This window comes from Hemitrygon akajei, chromosome 20 (assembly GCF_048418815.1).
Source record: "Hemitrygon akajei chromosome 20, sHemAka1.3, whole genome shotgun sequence".
NCBI lineage: Eukaryota > Metazoa > Chordata > Chondrichthyes > Myliobatiformes > Dasyatidae > Hemitrygon > Hemitrygon akajei.
The window spans coordinates 44,012,167-44,035,307 of NC_133143.1; the positions used below are offsets into that span (position 1 = coordinate 44,012,167).

At 39.4% G+C, this 23,141-nt stretch overlaps 1 protein-coding gene across 8 annotated transcripts in view; it reads right to left on the reverse strand.

Annotated features, from left to right (window-relative positions):
- Nucleotides 1-23,141, reverse strand: part of LOC140713762 (cadherin-18) — a 638,248-nt gene that overhangs the window by 19,365 nt on the left and 595,742 nt on the right. For all 8 annotated transcript variants that reach the window (XM_073024255.1, XM_073024253.1, XM_073024256.1 and 5 more), the window contains 4 exons: nucleotides 18,783-18,919; nucleotides 17,862-17,983; nucleotides 17,251-17,368; nucleotides 9,664-9,915 (listed from right to left, as the gene is read on the reverse strand). In XM_073024255.1, the coding sequence (XP_072880356.1) occupies nucleotides 9,664-9,915; nucleotides 17,251-17,368; nucleotides 17,862-17,983; nucleotides 18,783-18,919 (629 nt within the window). The remainder of the gene's footprint in view (nucleotides 1-9,663; nucleotides 9,916-17,250; nucleotides 17,369-17,861; nucleotides 17,984-18,782; nucleotides 18,920-23,141) is intronic.

A 23,141-nucleotide genomic window follows, 5' to 3' on the forward strand; every position in this document is an offset into this window, starting at 1 on the left:
AGAAGTTGACAGCAAATTAATTGAAATGGAATTGGACACTGGCTCTGCTATTACAGTCATTCCACAAAATGAATTGGAATGGCATTTCAAAGAATTTGAACTAAAGCCTCCAGATATCCAACTAAGAACTTATACTGGAGAAAAGATAGCTCCTTTGCAAATGATATTCATAACAGTGAAATACAACAGTGTGGGGCCGTAATAGGCTGAGACAACTACAACTTAACTGGAAATCCATTCACTATTTGCAAGCTGCGTCCTCTGCAATAGAGGCAACTGAAAGTGAATTAAGAAAGGCACTGGATGATGCCACAGTGCTGTTCAAGGATGTCATTGGAAAACTCAAACATATCAAGGGTAAAAATGCCACCCCCAAGTTTTATAAAGCCCATCCAGTTCCTTATATATCTTTGATAAAGTAGCCAGTGAGCTATTTTGCATGGGGGCTGACAGAATTCTTTCTAAGTTTGAGTGGAGCCCATGGTAAATGCCAGTGGTTCCAATAGCAAAGAAAAATGGATCTGTCAGAATCTATTATTATTTAATCTCACTATCAACCCAGTACTGCAAACCTTTCTGGAAAGAAACACTTCAGCAAGGTGGACAGCCGATGCCCACCTGCAGATGGAGATGGAAAAAGAGCCCCAAGTGTCTCTCACCATCAACACTCACAAAGGGGTTTATCGCTTTATTTGACTTTTTTTTGAGTTGCACCTGCACCTGCATTCTGACAGAAAGCTATGGACCAGGTGATGCACCATCAATAACTCACGCTGAGACTTAGGAAGCGAGATATCGGCTTTTACTGACTGGAAGAATAAACAACACTACATCCTGGGGAAAATGAGGGAGAGCAGCAGCCCACAGTCGCCTTTATACAGGGGTCTGTGGGAGGAGCCACAGGAGCAGTCAGACAGGTATATCTAGTTCACCACACCAGGTGCTGCAAGACTCAGCGCTATGTGGGTGACATCATTGTTACTGGTAAGGATCACAAGGGACAACTCCAAAATCTCATGACAGTTTTAAAAAATAGAAGATTATGGACTTAAAATATGATGCAAGAAGTGTGAATTCTTTAAGGCAAGCATCACTTACTGTGGTTGCACCATTGATGCACAGGAATTACACAAGTGTGTAGAGAAAATTCAAGCGGTGGTAGATGCCCCTAAGTCAAAGCCTGTGTCACATTTGAGGTGCTTTTTAGGATTTGTCAATTACTATAACATATTCCTGCCAAACCTGGCTATTGTGAATTTATTACTACAGATTCGGAAGAAACGGCAATTTACAAAGCAGTGTGGGGTGACTTGTTAAAAGGCAGTGAAAATGATGATGTCGGACATTTTAATTACACATTATGATCCACATTGTCGAATGGATTTTGCCTGTGATGCTTTGCCATTTGGTATTGGTGCAATCATGCCACATGTTATGAATGATGGAAATGAATGCCCCAAGCCTCTTTTACTGTTGCACAGAAAAATTTTGGTTTGGGTAGTAAAACATTTTAAAAAGTACTTGTAATGGAGAGAGTTTACTCTCATTAGTGATCACCAAACACTGATGTCCATTTCCAGTCCACAGAAGGGTGTTCCAATAACAGCAGCAGTATGAATGCAAGGATGGGCTCCATTTCTCGGAGGACACAATTACAAGATCAAACTCAAGAGGACAGCTTATTATGGAAATGCTGATGGATTGCCCCATTTACCCTTGGAAAAGGAAATAACTGAAAACTTTAAGAGACGACACTCCTCTTGATACATTCTCCCAAATTCAAATTTGAGGTCTCCCTATTACGGAAGAGATAATCGAAAGGTAGCCAGAAAAGATGCCACATTGTCTGAGGTCTCCATGACAACCTAAAAAGGCTGGGATGTGCTGCAGACGTTCCAGTTCTCCCATTTTACCAGCACCAGGCTGAACTTCCCCTTGACAAGGGTTGGCTTATATGGGGATTAAGAGTTGTTGTACCACACAAGCTGAGAGCCACAGTACATTCCAGTCATCTAGGCCTAGTCAAAATGAAAGTACTGGCTCGAAGCTTTGTCTTTTGCTCTGGAATAGGTCAGCCGATCGAGCAGTTTCCCATGTACTGTTTGGGATGCCAGCACATCCAGTAGAAGCCAAGAGCAGCACCACTCCATCCCTGGGAATGGCCTGCATTGCCCTAGCAGAGGATTCATGTCAATTTTGCTGGAACATTCATGGGCACAAATTTCTTGGTTGCAGTGAATGCTGCTACAAAATAACCAGAAGTGTTCCCAATAGTTTCCACTACAGCCTTGACAATGGACCAGTTTGTGGGGTAACAATTTCAGTCATTCCTAAAAATGAATGGAATAAGACAGCTTACATCTGCACCATACTACACAGCCACAAATGGTTTGATGGAAAGTTTTGTCCAGAGTCTATTGAATGTACTGCGAGCAATGACAGCAGAACACACTACATGAACACCGAACCCAAAGCTCACAAATTTCCTCCTTGCATATCACTCTATAGCTCACCAACTATGCTGATCCTGTATTGACTCTTTCACTAATGCTTGGATCTCCTCACCCAATCTCAGCTGAGACAAATTGAGGGCTCCTCAAAACAAGAGTTTGATGTTTCACACAAGCAGTCCTAGCAAAGGACTTCAGAGGTGATCAAAAGTGCCTACTTGAACAGATTAAGAACAGAAATGACCCGCTCTCCTACACACTGGAGACTGAGTCTGCTATCATCTGCAGATGACACATCAATGAATTGAAGAGAGCAGGGTCAATTGTTAGAGAAGGAAGGTGAACAGAGCTGTCAGAACCACTCCTTGCAGTCCCAGAATCAACTCCTACAACCACCATGGAGAAGGCCTTAGAACCTGAGATTGTTTCACAGCCACATCTCACCTGCCAAGCAGAGTCACCCCATCCTTCCCACTTGCAGGAAAGACATTTTACCAGAAGAGTAAGAATTCCTCCACAGTGAGTCTTTAGATCTGAATGGGACATTTTAAAATTATTTACCATGCTCTGGATGTCTATAACGTCTATATTGTAGTGGTATTATACAATATTGTGTGTGTGTGTGTGTGTGTGTGTGTGTGTGTGTGTGTGTGTGTGTGTGTGTGTGTGTGTGTGTGTGTGTGTGTGTGTGTGTGTGTGTGTGTGTGTGTGTGTGTGTGTGTGTGTGTATAGACGCACACACACACACACATATGACTAGAGAGCAGTATGCTACATATTGAGATGCATTCTATTTTAAGTTGGAATTTTTGCTAAATGGAGTTATTTGATATTTAGTGTATTTAATATTTCAGTAATGTTTGAGTAATATTGTTTGATTAAGCATTGTTTGTTTGATTACATAATTGATTATGGGTTATATGTCAGAAGTACATAAATGGATTTATGCCACCACATCATATACCAGCTCCTGTGTCTTTCTGTAAATTAGTTTTTGGAGCTACGAAACATAAGAGATACAAAAAAATCTTTTTACAGATATATAAAGAGCAAAAGGGAGGCAAGAGTGTATATTAGACTGCTGGAAAATGATGCTGGAGAGGTAATAATGGGAAACAGAGAAGTGGGGGTGGGGACAAACTTAATAAGTATATTGCATTACATTTCACTGTGGAAAACACTAGCGGTATGCCAGAAATTCAAGAGTGTTGAGGGGCAGAAGTGAGTGTAGTTGCTATGATTAGAAGAAGGTGATTGGAAAGCTGAAAGGTCTGAAGGTAGATAAGTCGCCTGAACCAGATGGACTACAGCAGAGTGTTATGAATGAGATAGCTGAAGAGAATGTGGAGGTACTCATACTGAACTTTAATGAACCACTATACTCTGGAATCATTCCAGAGGATTAGAAAATGTCAAATGCCACTCCACACTGTAAAAGGGAGAGAGGCAGAAGAAAGAAAATTATAGGTCAGTTTGCTTGACATCCATGCTTGGGAAAATGTTTGTGTCCATTAATAATGATGAGTTTTTTGGCATACTTGGAGGTCCATGATAAAATAGGGCAAAGTCATAATGGTTTCCTTCAGAGGAACACTTGCCTGACAAACCTATTGAAATTCATTGAGGAAATAACAGACAGGATAGACAAAGAAGAGTCAGTGGATGTTGTTTACTTGGATTTTCAGAAGGCCTTTGACAAGATGCTTGCACATGAAGCTGCTCAACAGGAAAAGAGCCCACGGTATTACAGGAAAGATACTAGCATGGATAGAGGACTGGCTGATTGATAGGAGCAAAGAGTTAGAATAAAGGGGCCTATTCGGGTTGGCTGCCACTGACTAGAGGTGTTCCGCAGGGTTTAGCATTTGGACCGCTTCATGTTATGTGTCAACTATTTGGATGACACAATTGATGGGCTTCCTGGCAAAGTTTGCTGCTGATACAAAGGTAGGTAGAGGAGCAGTTAGTGTTAAGGAAGCAGAGAGTCTTCAGAAGGACTCGGACAGATTGGAAGAATGGGCAAAAAACTGGCAGATGGAACATAGTGTAGGGAAGTGTATAGTCCTGCACTTTGGTATAAGGAATGAAGTCATAGACTATTTTTTAAGCGGGAAAAAAATTCAAAAATCGAGGTGCAATGGGATTTGGAAATCCTTGTGCAGGATTCCCTAAAATTTAATTTGCAGATTAAGTCAGTATTATGGAAGACAAATGCAATGTTAACATTCATTTCAAATATAAGAACAAGATGCTGAGACCTTATAAGGCATTGGTCAGATCACATTTGGAGTATTGTGAGCATACTTTGGCACTTATCTAAGAAAAGATGTGCTAGCATTGGAGCCAGTCCAGAGGAGGTTCACAAAAATGATTCTGGGTATGAAAGGTTTAACGCATGAGGAGTGTTTGATGACCCTGGGCCTGTACTTGCTGGAGTTCAGAAGAATGGGGGGGGAAGGGGGAATCTCATTGAAAACTATTGAATATTGAAAGACCTAGACAGAGTGGATATAGTGAAGATGTTTCATGTAGTGGGTGAGTCTAGGGCCAGAGGGAATAGCCTCACCATAGAGGGACATCCATTTACAAATGTTTGTAGAACAGAGAGGAGAAGGAACTTCCTTAGCCAGAAGGTGCTGAATTTGTGGAAATCATTGCCACAGATAGCTATCGAGGCAAAATTATTGAGAATATTTAAAGCGGAGTTTGATAATCCCTTCATTTGTCAGGGCATCAAAGGTTACAAAGAGAAGGCAGGAGAATGGAATTGAGAGCAAATGATAAAATGGTGGAGCAGACTCAATGGGTTGAGTGGCCTAGCTTGACTACTATGACTTATGGTCTTGTAAAACATTGTTAATTGAAAAAGCTTTTGATCACCCCTTCTGATATCTCAATTCTTGGTTTTGTGTCAATTTTTTTACTCGGCAATGAAGCAACCTATGGTAATCAGAATGAAAAAAAGATGAATAATTCATGAGCATCTCATCTTATTATGATCGGTGGGTTCTCTGTGACAACTGAAGAGGCAGTGGGGTGCATCGGGTTTTGGTGCTGTCTTGTAGCTCTTCTGAGTTCAGTCCTAACCTTGTGTGCTGCCTATGTGGAAATGTTTACTGGAAGTGTTGGCCAGAAGGCTGGCAGTCTATGTTAATTATTTGAAGTCTAGTTCCCTTTGAAAGTACTGCTTACAGACAACATGCTTAAATCACTTGCCTGAAGGCTAAAGAATTTCCTATCCTGTCTAGGTTACAGACTGGTGAGTGGAAAAATAAGGCAACTGCTGCTTAAAATTATGTGAACAGAAAATGGGCGTGTAAACACCTTCTCCCAGCTACAGCCTTTTTAATATTAACAGAGCCTTCTGTAATTTAAACATGGATCGTATTTGGATCTGCCAGCACTGAAAAACAAAAGAAGCTACTTTGATCCACCTCTGATAACTGGCTCAAACACTGCTTTGGTTACACTAGTGTGACATTTCATTACTCTATTGAAAAGATTCTGTGTTGCAAAATGTGCACTATCCAGATTAGATATAAAAAAATAAAGCTCTGTAGCTCACTGTTATGGAGTTTCAGTCAGCTGTAAATGATTGCACAAACTCATTCAGATAAAAGCAGGGAAAACTCCCAACCTCTTGGTTAACACCACTGAAAACAAATAGCAGCTGTTTGCGAAGTCTTGCAGATCACAAATTGCTCCCACATTTGTGCATATAAATTACTGACCAGGCTTCAAAAAATAATTAAGTGGATGTAAATTAATGTTGACTTTCCTGAGAGACATAATGATGTGCAAATTCATTCTTAACTTCTCAGCTGAATTAAACCCCATGAAAGCAAAGCATGTTGATTTTTAACAACACCTCAAACAGTACTTCTCGATTCATGCTAATTTGGAACTCAAGAACTATCTTCCTTAGCTTTCGAGCTTGGATCTAAAGAATGGCTATGTATAAAATTTGAAAGATGTGAACATCTTACTTGGAGCTTGGTAAATTGATCATAAGAAAAAAGGCGCTTGGTAAATTGATCATAAGAAAAAAGGCTTTACAGCAGGATGCTGATTTAACATTGAAGGGAAATATAATCAGCCATGCAGATCCTCAAAGCACCAGAACTATTCCACACATCACTGCCTGCCCTGCTCCAGAGCAAAAAGAAAAATCCACATAGATTACCAGTTTTATTAGTGCTGGTTTTCTTCTCTATGAGTTTATTGGGAAACTGAAAACACAAGTTATGCATTTGCAGAGAAATGATGTCAGGACTTCAAAGAGAACAGCTTGTTGCTTCTGGTAATACATTAGTTCAGAAAAGGTTGCATCATGCCGTTTCAAAACAAAATGTAGGGAATGCAGTTTTGGACTCCTTATTTTAGAAAGGATATACTGACATTGGAGAGGGTTCAGAGAAGATTCTCAAGAATGATTCCAGGAATGAAAGGGTTACCATATGAAGAACATCTGGCAGCTCTCGGGCTGTATTCCCTGGAGTTCAGGAGAATGAGGGGGGATGTCATAGAAATATTTTGAATGTTAAAAGGCCCGAACAGATTAGATGTGGTAAAGTTATTTCCCATGGTAGGGGATTCTAGGATAAGAGGGCACAACTTCAGGATTGAAGGATGTCCATTTAGAACTGAGATGCAGAGAAATTACTTTAGTCAGCGGGTGGTAAATCTGTGGAATTTGTTGCCACGAGTGACTGTGGAGGCCAAGTCACTGGGTGTATTTAAGGCAGAGATAGATTGGTTCTTGATTAGCCAGGGCATCAAAGGGTATGGGGTGAAGGCAGGGGAATGGGGGTGATTGGAAGAATTGGATCAGCCCATGATTGAATGGTGGAGAAGAATCAATGGGCTGAATGGCCTACTTCTGCTCCTATATCTTATGGTATTATGGAATTAGGGGGAATAATAGTGGTGGATAATAGGGAAAGTTTACAGTTAGATGGTGGGAGCCTTCCATTTTTATGGCGCTGACTGAGTGGAAATTGAAAAGTGTGTCCTGCAAATTACTTCTAAGGCTGGGAGATGGTGTCAGCTTGTTTGAAATAGATTTCTTGAGTCAAAATGACATAATAATTGAAACACTAATTCATAGAGACACACGCAAAACATGGACTGTTTACTCTTTTCCATAGATGCAACCTGGCCTGCAGAGTTCCACCAGCATTTTATGTGTGCTACTTTGAATTTTCAGCATCTGCAGATTTTCCCATTTTAATAATAAATAGATATAGCTAAAATTTGAATCTATGGTGCATTTTTCTTCACAGTATATGAAAAAATGTTAAATTTTCTTGTCAATCTTCCAAATGTCGGAAGATCAGAAAGAGTTAAAGCAGTGAAAAGGAATTTAGCAGCAAATAGATTACTGTTTGACTCTAAAAGATGCTTTTGTTGTTTGTAAAGTACAAAACATTGAGGATACTTTAAGAAGCTAATCAAACATCATGAATTAGTATAGTATCTTGTAGGACTTTCCTGAGAAACTTCACTGAATACAACTACAAGCAAATCAAAAACAGGGGTGACACACACAAAATGCTGGTGGAATGCAACAGGTCAGGCAGCATCTATGGAAATGAATTATCAGTCAATGTTTTGGGCTGAGACCCTTCTTCAGGACTCATTGCTGATGTATCCTATGAAGGGTCTCAGCCTGAAAAATTGACTGTTTATTCACTTCCATAGATGAACGCCTGACCTGTTGAGTTCCTCCAGGATTTTGTGTGTGTTGCTTTGGATTTCCAGCATCTGCAGAATCTCTTGTGTTTAAAAAAGTAAGGATGACTAATTTCTCAAGTGCATGTTGGGTGCTCACCCCAGTTATGAAGTAAACACTGACAGAGTCATAAGGAGTTGAAGAATCCTTGATTGAGTTCCACTGTCTATTCATCTCCCTTCTGTTGTCGTCCATTTTTGAGGTGGTATTTTCAAAAACAAGGTTTCAGTTTGACTGTGAAAAGATTTTTTTTGTCCAGAAAAAAATGGGCATGAAAAATGGGTGCAACCAGGAATAACCTGAACTGCATATTTACACCGAAGGCCTAATTAAACTATCAATCTGCACATCTTTGGAATACAGCAGGAAGCAGATGCACCAAGAATAAATCTGCTTGGTCACAGAGAGAACATGCAAACTCCACAATGCGTGTAGATATGTGTTTGTATGTGATGGATAAAAGTGAACAGAAGCTATCAGATAAAAGACTGAGTTATACAAATAAATTTTACAGAAATATGTGGATTTCCACTTCTTCATGCAATTGATTATTATTCTGCTTTATAACTTTTGAATGAAGATTATCTGTACAAGAACTTAACAAAGAATGTTGTAGATGCACAACTGAGCATATCCTAACTGATTGCATCATGGTCTGGTGTAGAAACACCAATGCCCAAGAATGGAACGGTCTGCAGAAAGTAATGGACATAGGTCAGACCACCACAGACAATACTCTCCCCACCATTGAATACATTTACATAGAGTATTGCCACCAGAAAGCAGCACCGATCAGCAAAGACTTTTACTATCCAGACCATGTACTTTTCTCACAACTACCATGGGTAGGAGATGCACAAGCTTTAGATCCTACACCACTAGGTTCAGGAATAGTTTTTACTCTACAACCATATCAGGCTCCCGAACCAACATGGATAACTTCATTCATCACTACTCCGAACCAGATCTATGGACTGGCTTCTAAGGACTTTTTACTGCACGCATTCACAGTATTATTTTATTTGCAGCTTGTGTTCTCTTGCCCATTGTCTGTTTGTCAATCTTTATGTATAGTCCCTTTGTAAATTTTGTTGTGTTTTCCTGTAAATGCCTGCAAGAAAATGAATCTGAAGGTTGTATATGATAAAATATATGTACTTTGAAACTTTGATCAGCCAGTTGTTTCCCACAGTAAATTTTGAGCAACTATGAAACAAACTGCTACTCCATTATCAGCAGGCCAGACAGCATCTATGGAAAAGAGTAAACAGTCGACATTTCAGGTTGAGATTCTTTATCAGGAATGCCCTGGCCTGCTGAGTTTGTCCAGCATTTTGTGTGTATTGCTTGGGTTATCAACATCAGCAGATTTTTGCTTGTTTGCCATTCCATTATCATCCACTTTCCACAACGACCCAACACCTTCCGTACAAATTCACTTTCGTTGAGCTCATGCTGTTCCCACTTCCACTGAAGACTTACCTAACAGGATCACAATGCAGAGCAGGATGGCTATCAATGCCCCAGTACTCAGGCCGGCTGCAGAGAGATATGCTTCAGTGCTGCACGTTCGAACTTTGCCACTCCTCTCACAAGCACACACCCTGATCGTTAGAGTGCTGGTGCTGCTCAGAATGGGACTCCCACTGTCTGAAACCACTATTGGCAGCTGGTAGACCTCCTGAAGTTTCCGACTGAATTTTCTGCGCCGTATCATAATGCTAGCTGTACTGTCTATAACAACAAAAATAACAATTAAAACACAATTCACTTTTAGTGATGTTCTTGTATTACCATTTCTTTATCTGCCAAAAGTAGAGTTAAGCCATGCAATGTATTGATTAGCAAGGATGTTCTTGTATTTATTTTTGCTAGAACAACATTAATAGCAGTTAAGTATTTGGAATCATAAATCAAAAGATTATGTATTTTTTTAATGAGAGTTTCTGAATTTTTGTAATAACAGGGCAAATTCATTTACTTTTCTGATGATTCACTTAAACCACCGTGTTTTTTTAGTATTGGGGATAAACAGAAACCTTATAACAGAATACTGAGTGATTACCACTTATTACTTGACCTTGAAGCTCGTTTGATTCTCCATTCATTTTGGAAAAACAGGGGAGGGTCAACTGATCGGAAGATGTTCTTCTATTTCATTTTCAGTTTTACAGGACCAACAAGTAATCAATTGTTTACATATTATGCTCACATAAGTCTTGCTACACTTGGATATATTTTAGAGAAGAGATATCACAGTATATGTATGCATATATAGAGTGAGAGGCGAATATAGGGAGGAATTTATAAAGCACATCCAGGAGATTATTTTTTTGCTAAGCAAAGCTATTCCATAAGAACACAAGACACAGGAGCAGAATTCGGCCATTCGGCCCATCAGGTCTGCTCCAACATTCAATCATGGCTGATCCTTTCCCCCGCTCCTCAACCCTATTCCACGGCCTTCTCCCCATAACCTTTGATGCCATGTGCAATCAAGAACCTACCAATCTCTGCCTTAACCACATACAATAACCTGGCCTCCACAGCTATCTGTGGTAACAAATTACACATATTCACCACCCTCTGGCTAAAGAAATTTCTCCGCACCTCAGTTTTTAATGGACTCCTCTCTATCCTGAGCTGTGCCCTCTTGCCCTTGACTCCTCCACAATGGGAAACACCCTTTCCACATCTACTCAGTCTAGGCCTTTCAACATTTGAAATTTCAATGAGATTCCCCCCTTATCCTTCTAAACTTCAGTGAGTACTGACCCAGAGCCATCAAACTTTCCTTGTATGATAAACCTTTCATTCCCAGAATCAACCTTGTGAACCTCTGGACCCTCTCCAATGCCAGCACATCTCTTCTTACATGAGGAGCTCAAAACTGTTCACAACACTCAAGGTGAGGCCTCACCAGTGCCTTATAAAGCCTCAGCATCACATCCCTGTTCTTGTATTCAAGACTTCTTGAAATGAATGCTAACATTGCATTTGCCTTCCACACCACCAACTCAACCTGTAAGTTGACCTTTAGAGTGTTCTGCACAAGGACTTCCAAGTCCCTTTGCATCTCAGATTTTTGGATTTTCTCCTCATTTAGAAAATAGTCTGCACATTTATTTCTACTACCAAAGTACATGACAATGTATTTTCCAATATTGTATTTCATTTGCCACTTTCTTGCCACTCTCCTAACCTGTTTAAACCCTTCTGCATCCTACTTGTTTCCTCAACACTGCTTGCCTCTCCACCAATCTTTGTATCATCTGAAAACTTGGCAACAAAGCCATCTATTCCATTATCTAGATCATTGATATACAGCATAAGAATCAGTCTATACCAGAGAAGAAGTTATATTGAATTTAGTCTTGTACAATGAAGCTATATAAGGATTTTGAGAACAGTGATCATAGCTCTATGTTTCAAAGTAGTTATGGAGAAGTCAAGGCCCTAAATTGGTGGCCGGGGGAGGGGAAGAAGAACAGCTGATTTAAATAACATATGACAGTGTCTGGTGAAAACAGATTGGGAACCACTGCTTGAGATGTAAAAGCATACCCACAAGCAGGGGCTTTTTAAAAGTAAGATGGTGAAAGCCCGGTTCGAAGATGTTCCTGTGAGAGCGAAGGTCAAGGTTGGAAATTTTAAGAAACCCCAGGTGACAAAAGATGTTGAAGTGAAGAAAATGGAAAATGGAATTTAATCATTACAAATGCAGGTGATGCATTTTGGGAAACTAAACAAGGATGGATATACAGAGTTCATGGAAGGCCCATAAGTGTGTTGATGACTAGACAGACCTAGGGACACAAGTCTATATATCCCTGAAAATATAGCACAGGTGGATAAGATAGAGAAGAAGACGTAGGCGATACTTGTCTTCATTACTTATAGCATTGAATGTAAGAGCCGGGACATCATGTAACAACTGTATACATTCATAGACTGGACACACTAGAGTAATGTGTGTAGGTAAGAGTGCAGAGAAGATTCACAAGGGTGTTGCCTACATTGAAGTATTTCAGTTATAAGAGGCAAAGTCATAGTCTCGGTTTATTCTCACTGGACTGGGAAGGCTGAGGATATATATAAAGTGATTAAGATATCAAATAGGGTAGATATTAAGAATCTTTTTCTCCCCCCATGGTGGGATGCCTAATGTATAGGATAGGAGGTTTAGGTGGGATCTGTGGGGGAATTCTTTCATATGAAGGTTGACTCTAGTCTGGAATATGTTGCCTGAACTGGTATATGAGGCTTCATAACACTTAAAAAGTATCTAGACAAGAACTTGAATTTCTATGACACAGAAGGCAATGGACATAATGTGGGTAAACGGGATTAGTGCAGATAGGTACAATGGATGGCATGGACATGATGGGCTGAATGGCCTGTTTGTTAGGCACAGGAGTACATTCAGCCAGAGACTCATTCCACCGAGATGCAACACTGAGTGTCATAGGAAGTCATTCCTGCCTGTGGCCATCAAACTTTACAACTCCTCCCTCAGAGTGTCCGACACCCTGTGCCAATAGGCTGGTCCTGGACTAATTTCCACTTGGCATTATTTACTTATAATTATTTAATTATTTATGGTTTTATATTGCTATATTTCTACACTATTCTTGGTTGGTGCGACTGTAACAAAACCCAATTTCCCTCGGGATCAATAAAGTATGTCTGTCTGCATGTTCTGTTATTTGACAATGACAGATCTGTGACCAACTCTGGATATCAAATGACTTACATAAACCTATAAATAATTGGTGTAAAATTAATAATTGTCCTTGAACTATTCATCATTTGGGAAAGGGTGCTCAAAATGTCTTTAATATTCCTTGTTTGCCTATGGCTAGCAAGGACATGTGGGTTGAATTCACGCCTGTGCGATCGACTTCTTTTATTCTATTACTTATATACAAACCCCATTTCCAGAAAAGTTGGGATATTTTCCAAAATGCAATAAAAACAAAAATCTGTAATATGTTAATTCATGTGATCCTTTATTTAAATGACAAAAGTATAAAAGTATAAAAGATTTTCAATAGTTTTACTGACCAACTTAATTGTATTTTGTAAATATACACAAATTTAGAATTTGATGGCTGCAACACACTCAACAAAAGTTGGGACAGAGGCATGTTTACCATTGTGTTACATCACCTTGCCTTTTAATAACACTTTTTAATCGTTTTGCAACTGAGGATACTAATTGTAGTAGATTTGCAACTGGAAATTTTGTCCATTCTTGCTTGATATAAGACTTCAGCTGCTCAACAGTCCGTGGTCTCCGTTGTCTAATTCTCCTCTTCATGATGCGCCATACATTTTCAATAGGAGATAGATCTGGACTGGCATCAGGCCAGTCAAGCACATGCACTCTGTGTCTACAAAGCCATGCTGTTGTAGCCCGTGCAGAATGTGGTCTGGCATTGTCCTGCTGAAATAAGCATGGATGTCCCGGGAAGAGTCGTTGCCTTGATGGCAACATATGTCTCTCTAACATCCTAATATATGCCTCAGAGTCAATGGTACCTTCACATACATGCAACTCACCCATGCCGTGAGCACTGATGCACCGCCATACCATCACAGATGCTGGCTTTTGCACCTTCCGCTGATAACAATCAGGATGGTAATTTTCATCTTTGGCACGGAGAACTCGACGCCCGTTTTTTCTGAAAAGTAGCCGAAATGTGGACTCACCTGACCACAGTACACGGTTCCACAGTCTTTCGGTCCATCTGAGATGAGCTCGGGCCCAGAGAACTCGCCGCCACTTCTGCATAGAGTTGATGTATGGCTTCCTCCTTGTGTAATACAGTTTCAAGTTGCATTTCTGGATGCAGCGACGGACTGTGTTAAGTGACAATGGTTTTCCAAAGTACTCCCAAGCCTAGGTGGCTATAATTGTCACAAGTAGCATGACGGTTTCTTAGGCAGTGCCGCCTGAGAGCTCGAAGATCACGCGCATTCAACAGTGGTTTCCGACCTTGCCCTTTACGCACTGAGATGTCTCTGAATTCTCTGAATCTTTTCACAATATTATGTACTGTAGATGTTGAAAGACCTAAATTCTCTGCAATCTTGTGTTGGGAAATGTTCCTTTTGAACTGACTAGCAATTCTCTCATGAATTTTGGCACAAAGGGGTGAGCCACGACCCATCCTTGCTTGCAAAGACTGAGCCTTTGATGGACGATACTTTTACACCCAGTCATGATACCTCACCTGCTACCAATTAGCCTGCTTAATGTGGAGTCTTCCAAACCGGTGTTACTTGAATATTCTGTGAACTTTTCAATCTTATTTTAACTCTGTCCCAACTTTTGTTGAGTGTGTTGCAGCCATCAAATTCTAAATTTGTGTATATTTACAAAATACAATTAAGTTGGTCAGTAAAACTATTGAAAATCTTTTCTTTGTACTTTTGTCAGTTAAATAAAGGTTCACGTGAATTAACATATCACAGATTTTTGTTTTTATTGCATTTTGGAAAATATCCCAACTTTTCTGGAAATGGGGTTTATATAATTTCCAAGCAAATCTTTGGTGTACCTCCCAAATTTTAGTGAATAGATTTTTCCAAAATCCACACCTGATAAACATTTTTATTAAGTCAGTAATTGGATACAAGGGACTAATCACTTCATTTTAATTTTTTTGTCAATTTAAGCACATCTGTTCCCATACATTAACAGGATCCTTAAATATGAAGCTGAATGCAATTTGAAATACTTACATCTGGAAACTCATTTAATCAAATATTAGCTGCAAAATACATTAATGTTAAATTATGTTACTGTTTTGAGATGGAGGGAATAATATATTCATAATAAATAATATTAAGATCACTGGTATGAAGTATGGATATGTTAACATTCTTGGAGTCTAATTTCAACAATTTTGTGATTGAGGTTGTTTTGATTCTTTGAGAATATTTGTTAAATGAGAATTCTGGTGCATGGATCAGATGTTTCAAATTTATTCAATTATACAAAAGTAAATTAGTCCAGCTGGATGATTTTTGGAAAGAATAATATCAGAAAAGTATATATTTGAACCTTTTTCTTATTAACATGAAATCATGCACTTTTTAAAATTAATTCACAAAATTGTCCTCTAAGTAATAAATCAATATTTCTACAGTTAGCAAGTCAACCAAGCCAAGAAACAAGTTCCTCCTCCCTTTTCTGTCTTCCATGACCTTCTGTCCTCTCCTAATAGATCTCCCCTTCTCCAGCCCCTATAACACTTTCACCAACGAACTTCCCAGCTTTTTACTTCATTCGTCCCCCTCCCAATTTTACCTATCACCTTGTGTTTCTCCCTCCCCTATCCCACCTTTTAACTCTGCTCAGCTTTTTGTCTCCAGATCCGCTGAATGGTCTCGGCCCGAAACATCAACTGTACTCTTTTCATAGATGCTGCCTCACCTGCTGAGTTCCTCCAGCATTTTGTGTGTGCTGCTCCAATTTAATCAGTACATTTGAAAACATATTCAGCCTTTATTTCCTAATATACTTATGTGAATTTACTTATGCCTAAATTCATATTAGTATGTCTTTGAATTCACAATTAGCTTATCAGCTAACTGAAAATACCATAGTTGTGATTTTCAATTCCTTTGACCAGTATGTTGAGATTTAAATTGTAGCTTATGATATACTTTCAAAATCTCAATGTCAAATTGGAGAAGTAACCTAGCAACTGCATGAATACCAAATTAACTGTCTGAGGGCTCAAGTTACATGTCACCCATTATAGACAACATAGTGCCAATAAACGTGGAAGAGAAAGAGAAGCAAACTCAAACCTTTAGAGGAAGTAGGATATTGAATGGATTCACAGTAAAAAAAATAAACTATTAAAGGAACAAAAAAAAGGAACCTGCCTAAGAGGAAAAGATGTATTTTAAAGAACATGAGCAGCATTGAGGACATTTCCCCTCAGGTCTGCACAACTACTGAAAAAAATAAAGACGTACAAAAAAGCTGGAAGAACTCAGCAGGTCGGGCAGCGTCCGTTGAAAGAAGCAGTCAACGTTTCGGGTCGAGACCCTTCGTCAGGATTAAAGAAGGAGGGGGCAGGAGCCCTGTAAAGAAGGTGGGGGGAGGGTGGAAAACCAATCAGAGGAAAGATCAAGGAGTCGGGGAGGGGAAGCAGGGAGGGGATAGGCAGGAGAGGTGAAGAAGGAATCTAAGGGGAAAGCACTATGGATAGTAGAAGAAGGCAGAGTCATGAGAGGTGATAGGCAGCTAGAAGAGGAGACAGAGTGAAGGTGGGATGGGGGAAGGGAGAGGGAGGGAATTACCAGAAGTTGGAGAATTCGATGTTCATACCAAAGGGCTGGAGACTACCCAGACGGTATATGAGATGTTGTTCCTCCAACCGAAGTTTGGCCACATCATGGTAGTAGAGGAGGCCATGTAAGGACATATCCGATTGGGAATGTGAAGCAGAGTTGAAGTGAGTGGCAACCGGGAGATCCTGTTTGTTGTGGCGGATGGAGCGTAGGTGCTCGGCGAAGCAATCCCCCAACCTGCGTCGAGTCTCGCCGATGTAGAGGAGGCCACACCGGGAGCACCGGATGCAATAGATTACCCCAACAGACTCCCAAGTGAAGTGTTGCCTCACCTGGAAGGACTGTTTGGGGCCCTGAATGGTGGTAAGAGAGGAAGTGTAGGGACAGGTGTAGCACTTAGGCTTGCAGGGATAAGTGCCAGGTGGGAGATCTGTGGGGAGGGACATGTGGACCAGGCAGTCACGGAGGGAAGGATCCCTGCGAAAAGCAGAGAGGGGTAGAGAGGGAAAGATGTCCTTAGTGGTGGGGTCATGTTGAAGGTGGCGGAAGTTGCAGAACACTGGACCTGCTGAGTTCATCCAGCTTTTTTGTACGTCTTGATTTGACCACAGCCTCTGCAGTGTACTTTGTGTTTACTGAAAAAATATGATGTTTGATCTTCTGTCTGCACCCTTTCTCCCCAGAACAGGGTAACGCCTTATTGGAACATTTTTCTTGTAGTAATTTCAGGTTGATTATATTCTGAATGTGATTCATTACCTTCATTATCCCGTAGAGTAAAATTTGGGTTTGGTGGGAAAGTTTCCACAAGGGCAAAGTGAAATCGTGGTCCATTTGCAAAGTCATCCTTGTCTGTAGCACTTACTGTATGAATAACCTAAAAGGAGCAAACAAAAACATGCAAATTCTGTACATCTTACTTCTGCCTAATATAAATCTTGGTACATCAAATAAATTTTTCCTCATATGTTTCCACAAAAAATTGTGACATGATTCACTTAAGGAAATGGAAATATATCATTAGTTTACATTTACCTGGAAACTACATTAAAGGAACACAAAGTTTTCCAACTCAAAATTTCATCCTTGATAGATTTTGCTGAACAACTGTATAGTAAGTTAACATTTGAGCCTTGAACACTGCTTGCAAAATGTAGTTCTGCTAAGTTCAGTAGATTTTGTTTTATGATCTTCAGAAGTAGAATAAAACATTAATAAGTATTACACAGCAAGCTCAGTACTACTGATCAGGGATGGATTTCTAGCCTTTAATATTTATAATATTCAGGCAATCTTATGGTTAACTTTTTTCCATATTATAAATTATAACACAAGTCTGTGATGGTTATTGCAATAAAAATACTTTGTACCTGACCAGGTTTGGCATTTTCACAAAGGATTGTGTCATAATCCTTCACAATCTCTGGTGCATGATCATTAAAATCAAGAACCTGAATGGCAACAGGAACTTGCATAATCTGGGATGGATTGTCTACAAAATAATTAAAAAGAAAATTATATAAATACTCTCATCCCTTCATGCATAAAATTTGTGCAAATATACACATAGCACAATAACAAAACTAATATGATGTTAAATCATGCATTTCTGAGTGACAATTTGACAAATTTGCAAAAAAAAAAGGATCTGGAATTGCCTCCAGTAAATAAAACATCTAGAGCAATGTACCAATTTTCCAATATTAATAAAAATTCATAAGATAACTAGCAATTTCAGATTTAAATGATATTGGGCATAGATTATAAATACAATTTTTAATTATCAGCTTTATTTATTATGAAGACCAACTGAATTGCATGTTTGTTATTTTTCTCCTTTTATTAGATGTGTCAAGCAGATTTATTTCCTGTGTGAATAAACTGAAAAGCTACTTGTTTAATTAGTTTACAAATATAATACATTAACATGTTGTAGACTGGAAAATCAAAGTTAATGGATCAGAATATTAGGCAGAGTTAAAACTAACAGCCAATTTGGTTACTTAAATTTTTCAACAAATAGGCTAGGCTGAAATTGCCACCAACATTTTGTATACAGGTTGAAATAAATCCATAATTTGCATTAAAAAGGTTGCAATTCAAATCAGTTTAACCATTTATCATAAAGAACTCATTCATACATGCAACAGGTAACCCCAAAAGGAGGACCACATGGTTAAATGGAATCTTTTTAAGGATGGTTGAAAAATGCCTGACCAACTTGACAGCACACTAAGTTCAGTAATTTTGGAAGATGTAAAATAATTAAAGGTTTAAGCTCACGCACTTACCAAGTTCTGATGCAAAGACTGTAATGTTGTGCCAAGGTACATCTTCCCTATCAAGTTCCCTTGTGGTCTTTATAACTCCACTGTTAGCATCTATGCTGAAGTACCTCTCCACTTCTTCGTCATCTTCAATGAAGTATCTAGCAGGAAGTAATTTAAAATAATTGAAGGTTCACAAAAGGACCCAACAATGTATTATTTCTTGATCTGATATAAATTGATTTCAACTTAATTTCACACAGGCTCTTAGTATCTTCCCATTTAACTAAACAATTTGAACATCAAAATCTTTATCATGATGTGTAGTTTATTGACCAAGAAAAGTTTATTTAAATCCTGATCTCATTTACCTGGACAACACTGTGTCATAATAAAAAGTTGACAAGCTTTCAATTAAAAAGAAAGTTGGAATTAAAATGAAGAGTTGGGATTTATAAAGCACCTCCACATCTTCTGGATATCCCCAAAATACTTGGCAATCAACTAAATTGAATATAATCACTGTTGTAGAAAAACAGATTGTGTAAGGTACAAGCAAAATCAATGAAATATTTCCTTTTCGGCCAGTGCCTCTGAGAAAGGTTGTACAACTGTTTTGTAGCTGGACAATAAACGTCTCGCTCATGGACCTGCCATGGGAAGTGCTGTGGAGCAACAAGACAAATTTTAAAAAATCTTGAGATACTAAAGGGACTTCCATTCAGCACAACATAAATCAGGTATGTGTCCAGTTGTTTTGAAAGGTTGAGATTAGGATCAACTGACACAGAGTTTTGGATGTTTCTGATCAGTAGACAATGATGGCAGAGTAGATGTTGTGGGCGAGGGTACAGGAAGTGCTATGAGATGGGCACTAGCTTTGGTGGTTGAGGAATGAATGAAAAGTTCGAAAGCATAGGTGGTAGTATAGTGCTATTGGTAAGAGATGGAATTACATCTATAGAAAGAGGTGATGTATCAGAGAATGTCGACTCTTTGTGGGTGGAGTTAAGAAACTGCAAGGGTAAAAAAAACATTATGGGAAACATATATAAGCCTCCAAATAGTAGCCAAGATGTGGGATTGAGATTGCAAAAGAAGCTGGAAAGGGCATGTAATAAGGGTAACGTCACAATTGTAATGAGGACCTCAATATGCAAGGGGATAGGGAAAATTTGATTGGTGTCAGATCACAAGAGAGGGAATTTGTTGAATGTCTATGAGATGACTTTTTAAGAACAGCTTGTGCTTGAGCCTACAAGCAAAAATGTTATCTTAGAATAGGTGTTGAATAATAAACCAAATTTTATTAATGTAAAGGTACCCTTAGGAGGCAGTGGTCATAATGTGATTGAATTCATACTGCAGTTTGAGAGGGAGAAGCATAACTCACAAGTATCAGTATCACAATGGAATTAAGGGAATTACAGAGGAATGGGAGAAGAGCTTGCCCAGGTGGATTGGAGGGGGATACTGGCAGGGTAGATGGCAAAACAGAGGTGGCTGAAGTTTTTGGGAATAGTTCACAAGGCACAGGGATAAGCCCCACTGAAGAAGTTGTTCTCAAATGGCAGGTCTAGGCAATTGTGGCTGACAAGGGAAGTTAAGTACTGCATAAAAGCAAAGGAAAGGGCATCTAAAGTAGCTAAAGTGAGTGGGAAGTTGGATGATTGGGAAGCTTTTAAAATCCAACAAAAGGTAACTAAAAAAAAACTATAAAGCAGGATATGAAAAGCTTTTTCAGTTATATAAAGAATAAAAGGGAGGAGAGAGTTGATATTGGAACACTGGAAAATGAAGCTTGTGAGGTAGTAATGGGGGACAAAGAAATGGCAGATGAACTTGATGAGTACTTTACAAATACAAATACAAATATAAATACTTCATTGTCACCAAACAATTGATATTAGAGCGTACAATCATCACAGTGATATTTGTTTCTGCGCTTCACACTCCCTGAAGTGCAAGTCAAAGTAAATATAATAAAAATTTAAATTATAAATCATAATCAGAAAATAGAAAAGGGAAAGTACAGTAGTGCAAGTCAGGTCTGGATATTTGGAAGGTACGGCCCAGATCCGGGTCAGGATCTGTTCAGCAGTCTTATCACAGTTGGAAAGAAGCTGTTCCCAAATCTGGCCGTACATATCTTCATGCTCCTGAACCTTCTCCCGGAGGGAAGTGGGACAAAAGTGTGTTGGCTGGGTGGGACTTATCCTTGATTATCCTGGCAGTCTTTACTGTACTACAGTTTTAACTACAGTCTTTACTTTGCTTCAGTCTTTACTGTAGAAGACACTAGCCATATGCCAGAGGTCTATGAGTGTCAGGTAGCAGGAGTGAGTGCTATTGCTATTACACAGGAAAAAGTGCTAGGCAAACTGTAAGGTCTTAAGGCAGATAAGTCACTGAGACCAAATGGACTACATCCCAGAGTGCTGAAAGACATTGCTAAAGAGATAATGGATAGATTGGTTATGATCTTTCAAGAATCACTTGATTCCAACATGGTCCCAGAGGATTAGAGGATTGGAAAATTGTAAATATCACTCCATTCTTTGAGAATGGAGGAAGACAAAAGAAAGGAAATTATAGGCCAGTTAGCCTTACCCCAGTGGTTGGGAAATTGTTGGAGTGTATTATTAAGAACAAGGCTTCAGGGTACTTGGAGACTAATGATAAAATAAGTCAAAGTCAGCATGGTTTCTGTGGAGGGAAATCTTGCCTAACAAACCTGTTAGAATTCTTCAAGGAAGTAACAAGTAGGGTGGACAAAGGAGAGGTAGTGGATGTTATAAACTTAGAGTTTCAAAAGTCATTTGATAAGGGGCCTCACATGAGTTTGCTTAACAAGGTAAAATCTTATGGTGTTACAGGAAACATACTGGTATGGTTAAAGGTATGGCTGTCAGGCAGGAGGTATTGAGTGGAAATAAAGGTGGCCTTTTTTGGTTAGATGCCAGAGACTAGTGGTGTTCCTCGGGGTCAGTATTGGAACCGTTACTTTTCACATTGTTTGTCAGTGATTTAGATAATGGAATTGGTGGCATTGTGGCAAAGTTTGCAGATGATACGAAGATAGTTGGAGGGGTAGGTAGTGCTGAGGAAGCAATGCAATTGCAGCAGGACTTAGACAAAAAAAGTGCCAGGTGGAATACAGTGTTGGGAAATGTATGATGATGCATTTTGATAAAAGGAACAATAGTGCAGACTATCACGTAAATGGGGAGAAAATTCAAACATCAGAGGTTTTGAAGGGTCTTAGGAATCCTCATGCAAGACTCCCAGAAGGTTAATTCACAGGTTGAGTCTGTGGTAAAGAAGGTAAATGAAATGTCGACATTTATCTCAAGTGAAATAGAATATAAAAGCAAGGAGATAATGCTGAGCCTTTATAACACACTAGTCAAAACGCTCTTGGAGTATTGTCAACAATTTTGGGCACCTTATCTCAGAAAGGATGTGTTGTCATTGGAGAAAGTCCAGATGAGGTTCACAAAGATAATTCTGGGAATGCAGGGGTTAACATATGCGGAGCAATTGGATGCTTTGGGCCTCTACTCACTGGAATTTAGAAGAATGCCGGAGAACCTCATTGAACCCTACCGAATGTTGAAAGGACTAAATAAGGTGGATGTAGAGAGGATGTTTCCTCTGGTGGAGGTATCCAGAACTAGGGGGCACAGCCTCCAAATTGAGGGGTAACCTTTCAGAACAGAAGTAAGGAAGAATTATTTTACTCAAAGTGTGGTGAATCTATGAAATGCTCTGTTACAGACTGCGGTGGAGTCTGTGGGTATATTCAAAACGGAAGTTGATAGTTTCCTGATTGGTCAGAGCATCAAGAGAAATGGTGAAAGAGCAGGAGTATGGATTTGAGTGGGATCTGGGATCAGCCATGATGAAATGGCGCAGCGGACTCGATGGGCTGAATGGCCTAATTCTGCTCATATGTCTTACAGCCTTATGGTCTCCTTTTGGGAGACAGGGAATTAGATGGATTGAAGGAGAACCAGATAAGTACCTACTTAAAAAAGAAACTACGTGAGATAGGTTCCCAATATCAGCCTGAGATCTGCTCAGCCAGGTTGATTTCAGGTCATGCTGAAGTGTACATCACAAGAGCTGTGAAAATTTACTTCTGCATGAGCAGTCTATGGTCAAAAGAGATTCGGAAAGGAAATCGAAAATAAAATGACTGAACTGATGTCCTGGTGTGTTTTGCAGACTATTGGATGCCATTGAATAGGTCTGAAGTCTTCTGTGTGTGAGCGTGACAGGAGATCCAGAATAACACTCTAAATTTGTATTAATATTGATTTTCAATATCATCACTTGCAATTAAGATTGAATTGAATAGCACACAAAGTGTGTCCGTGGATG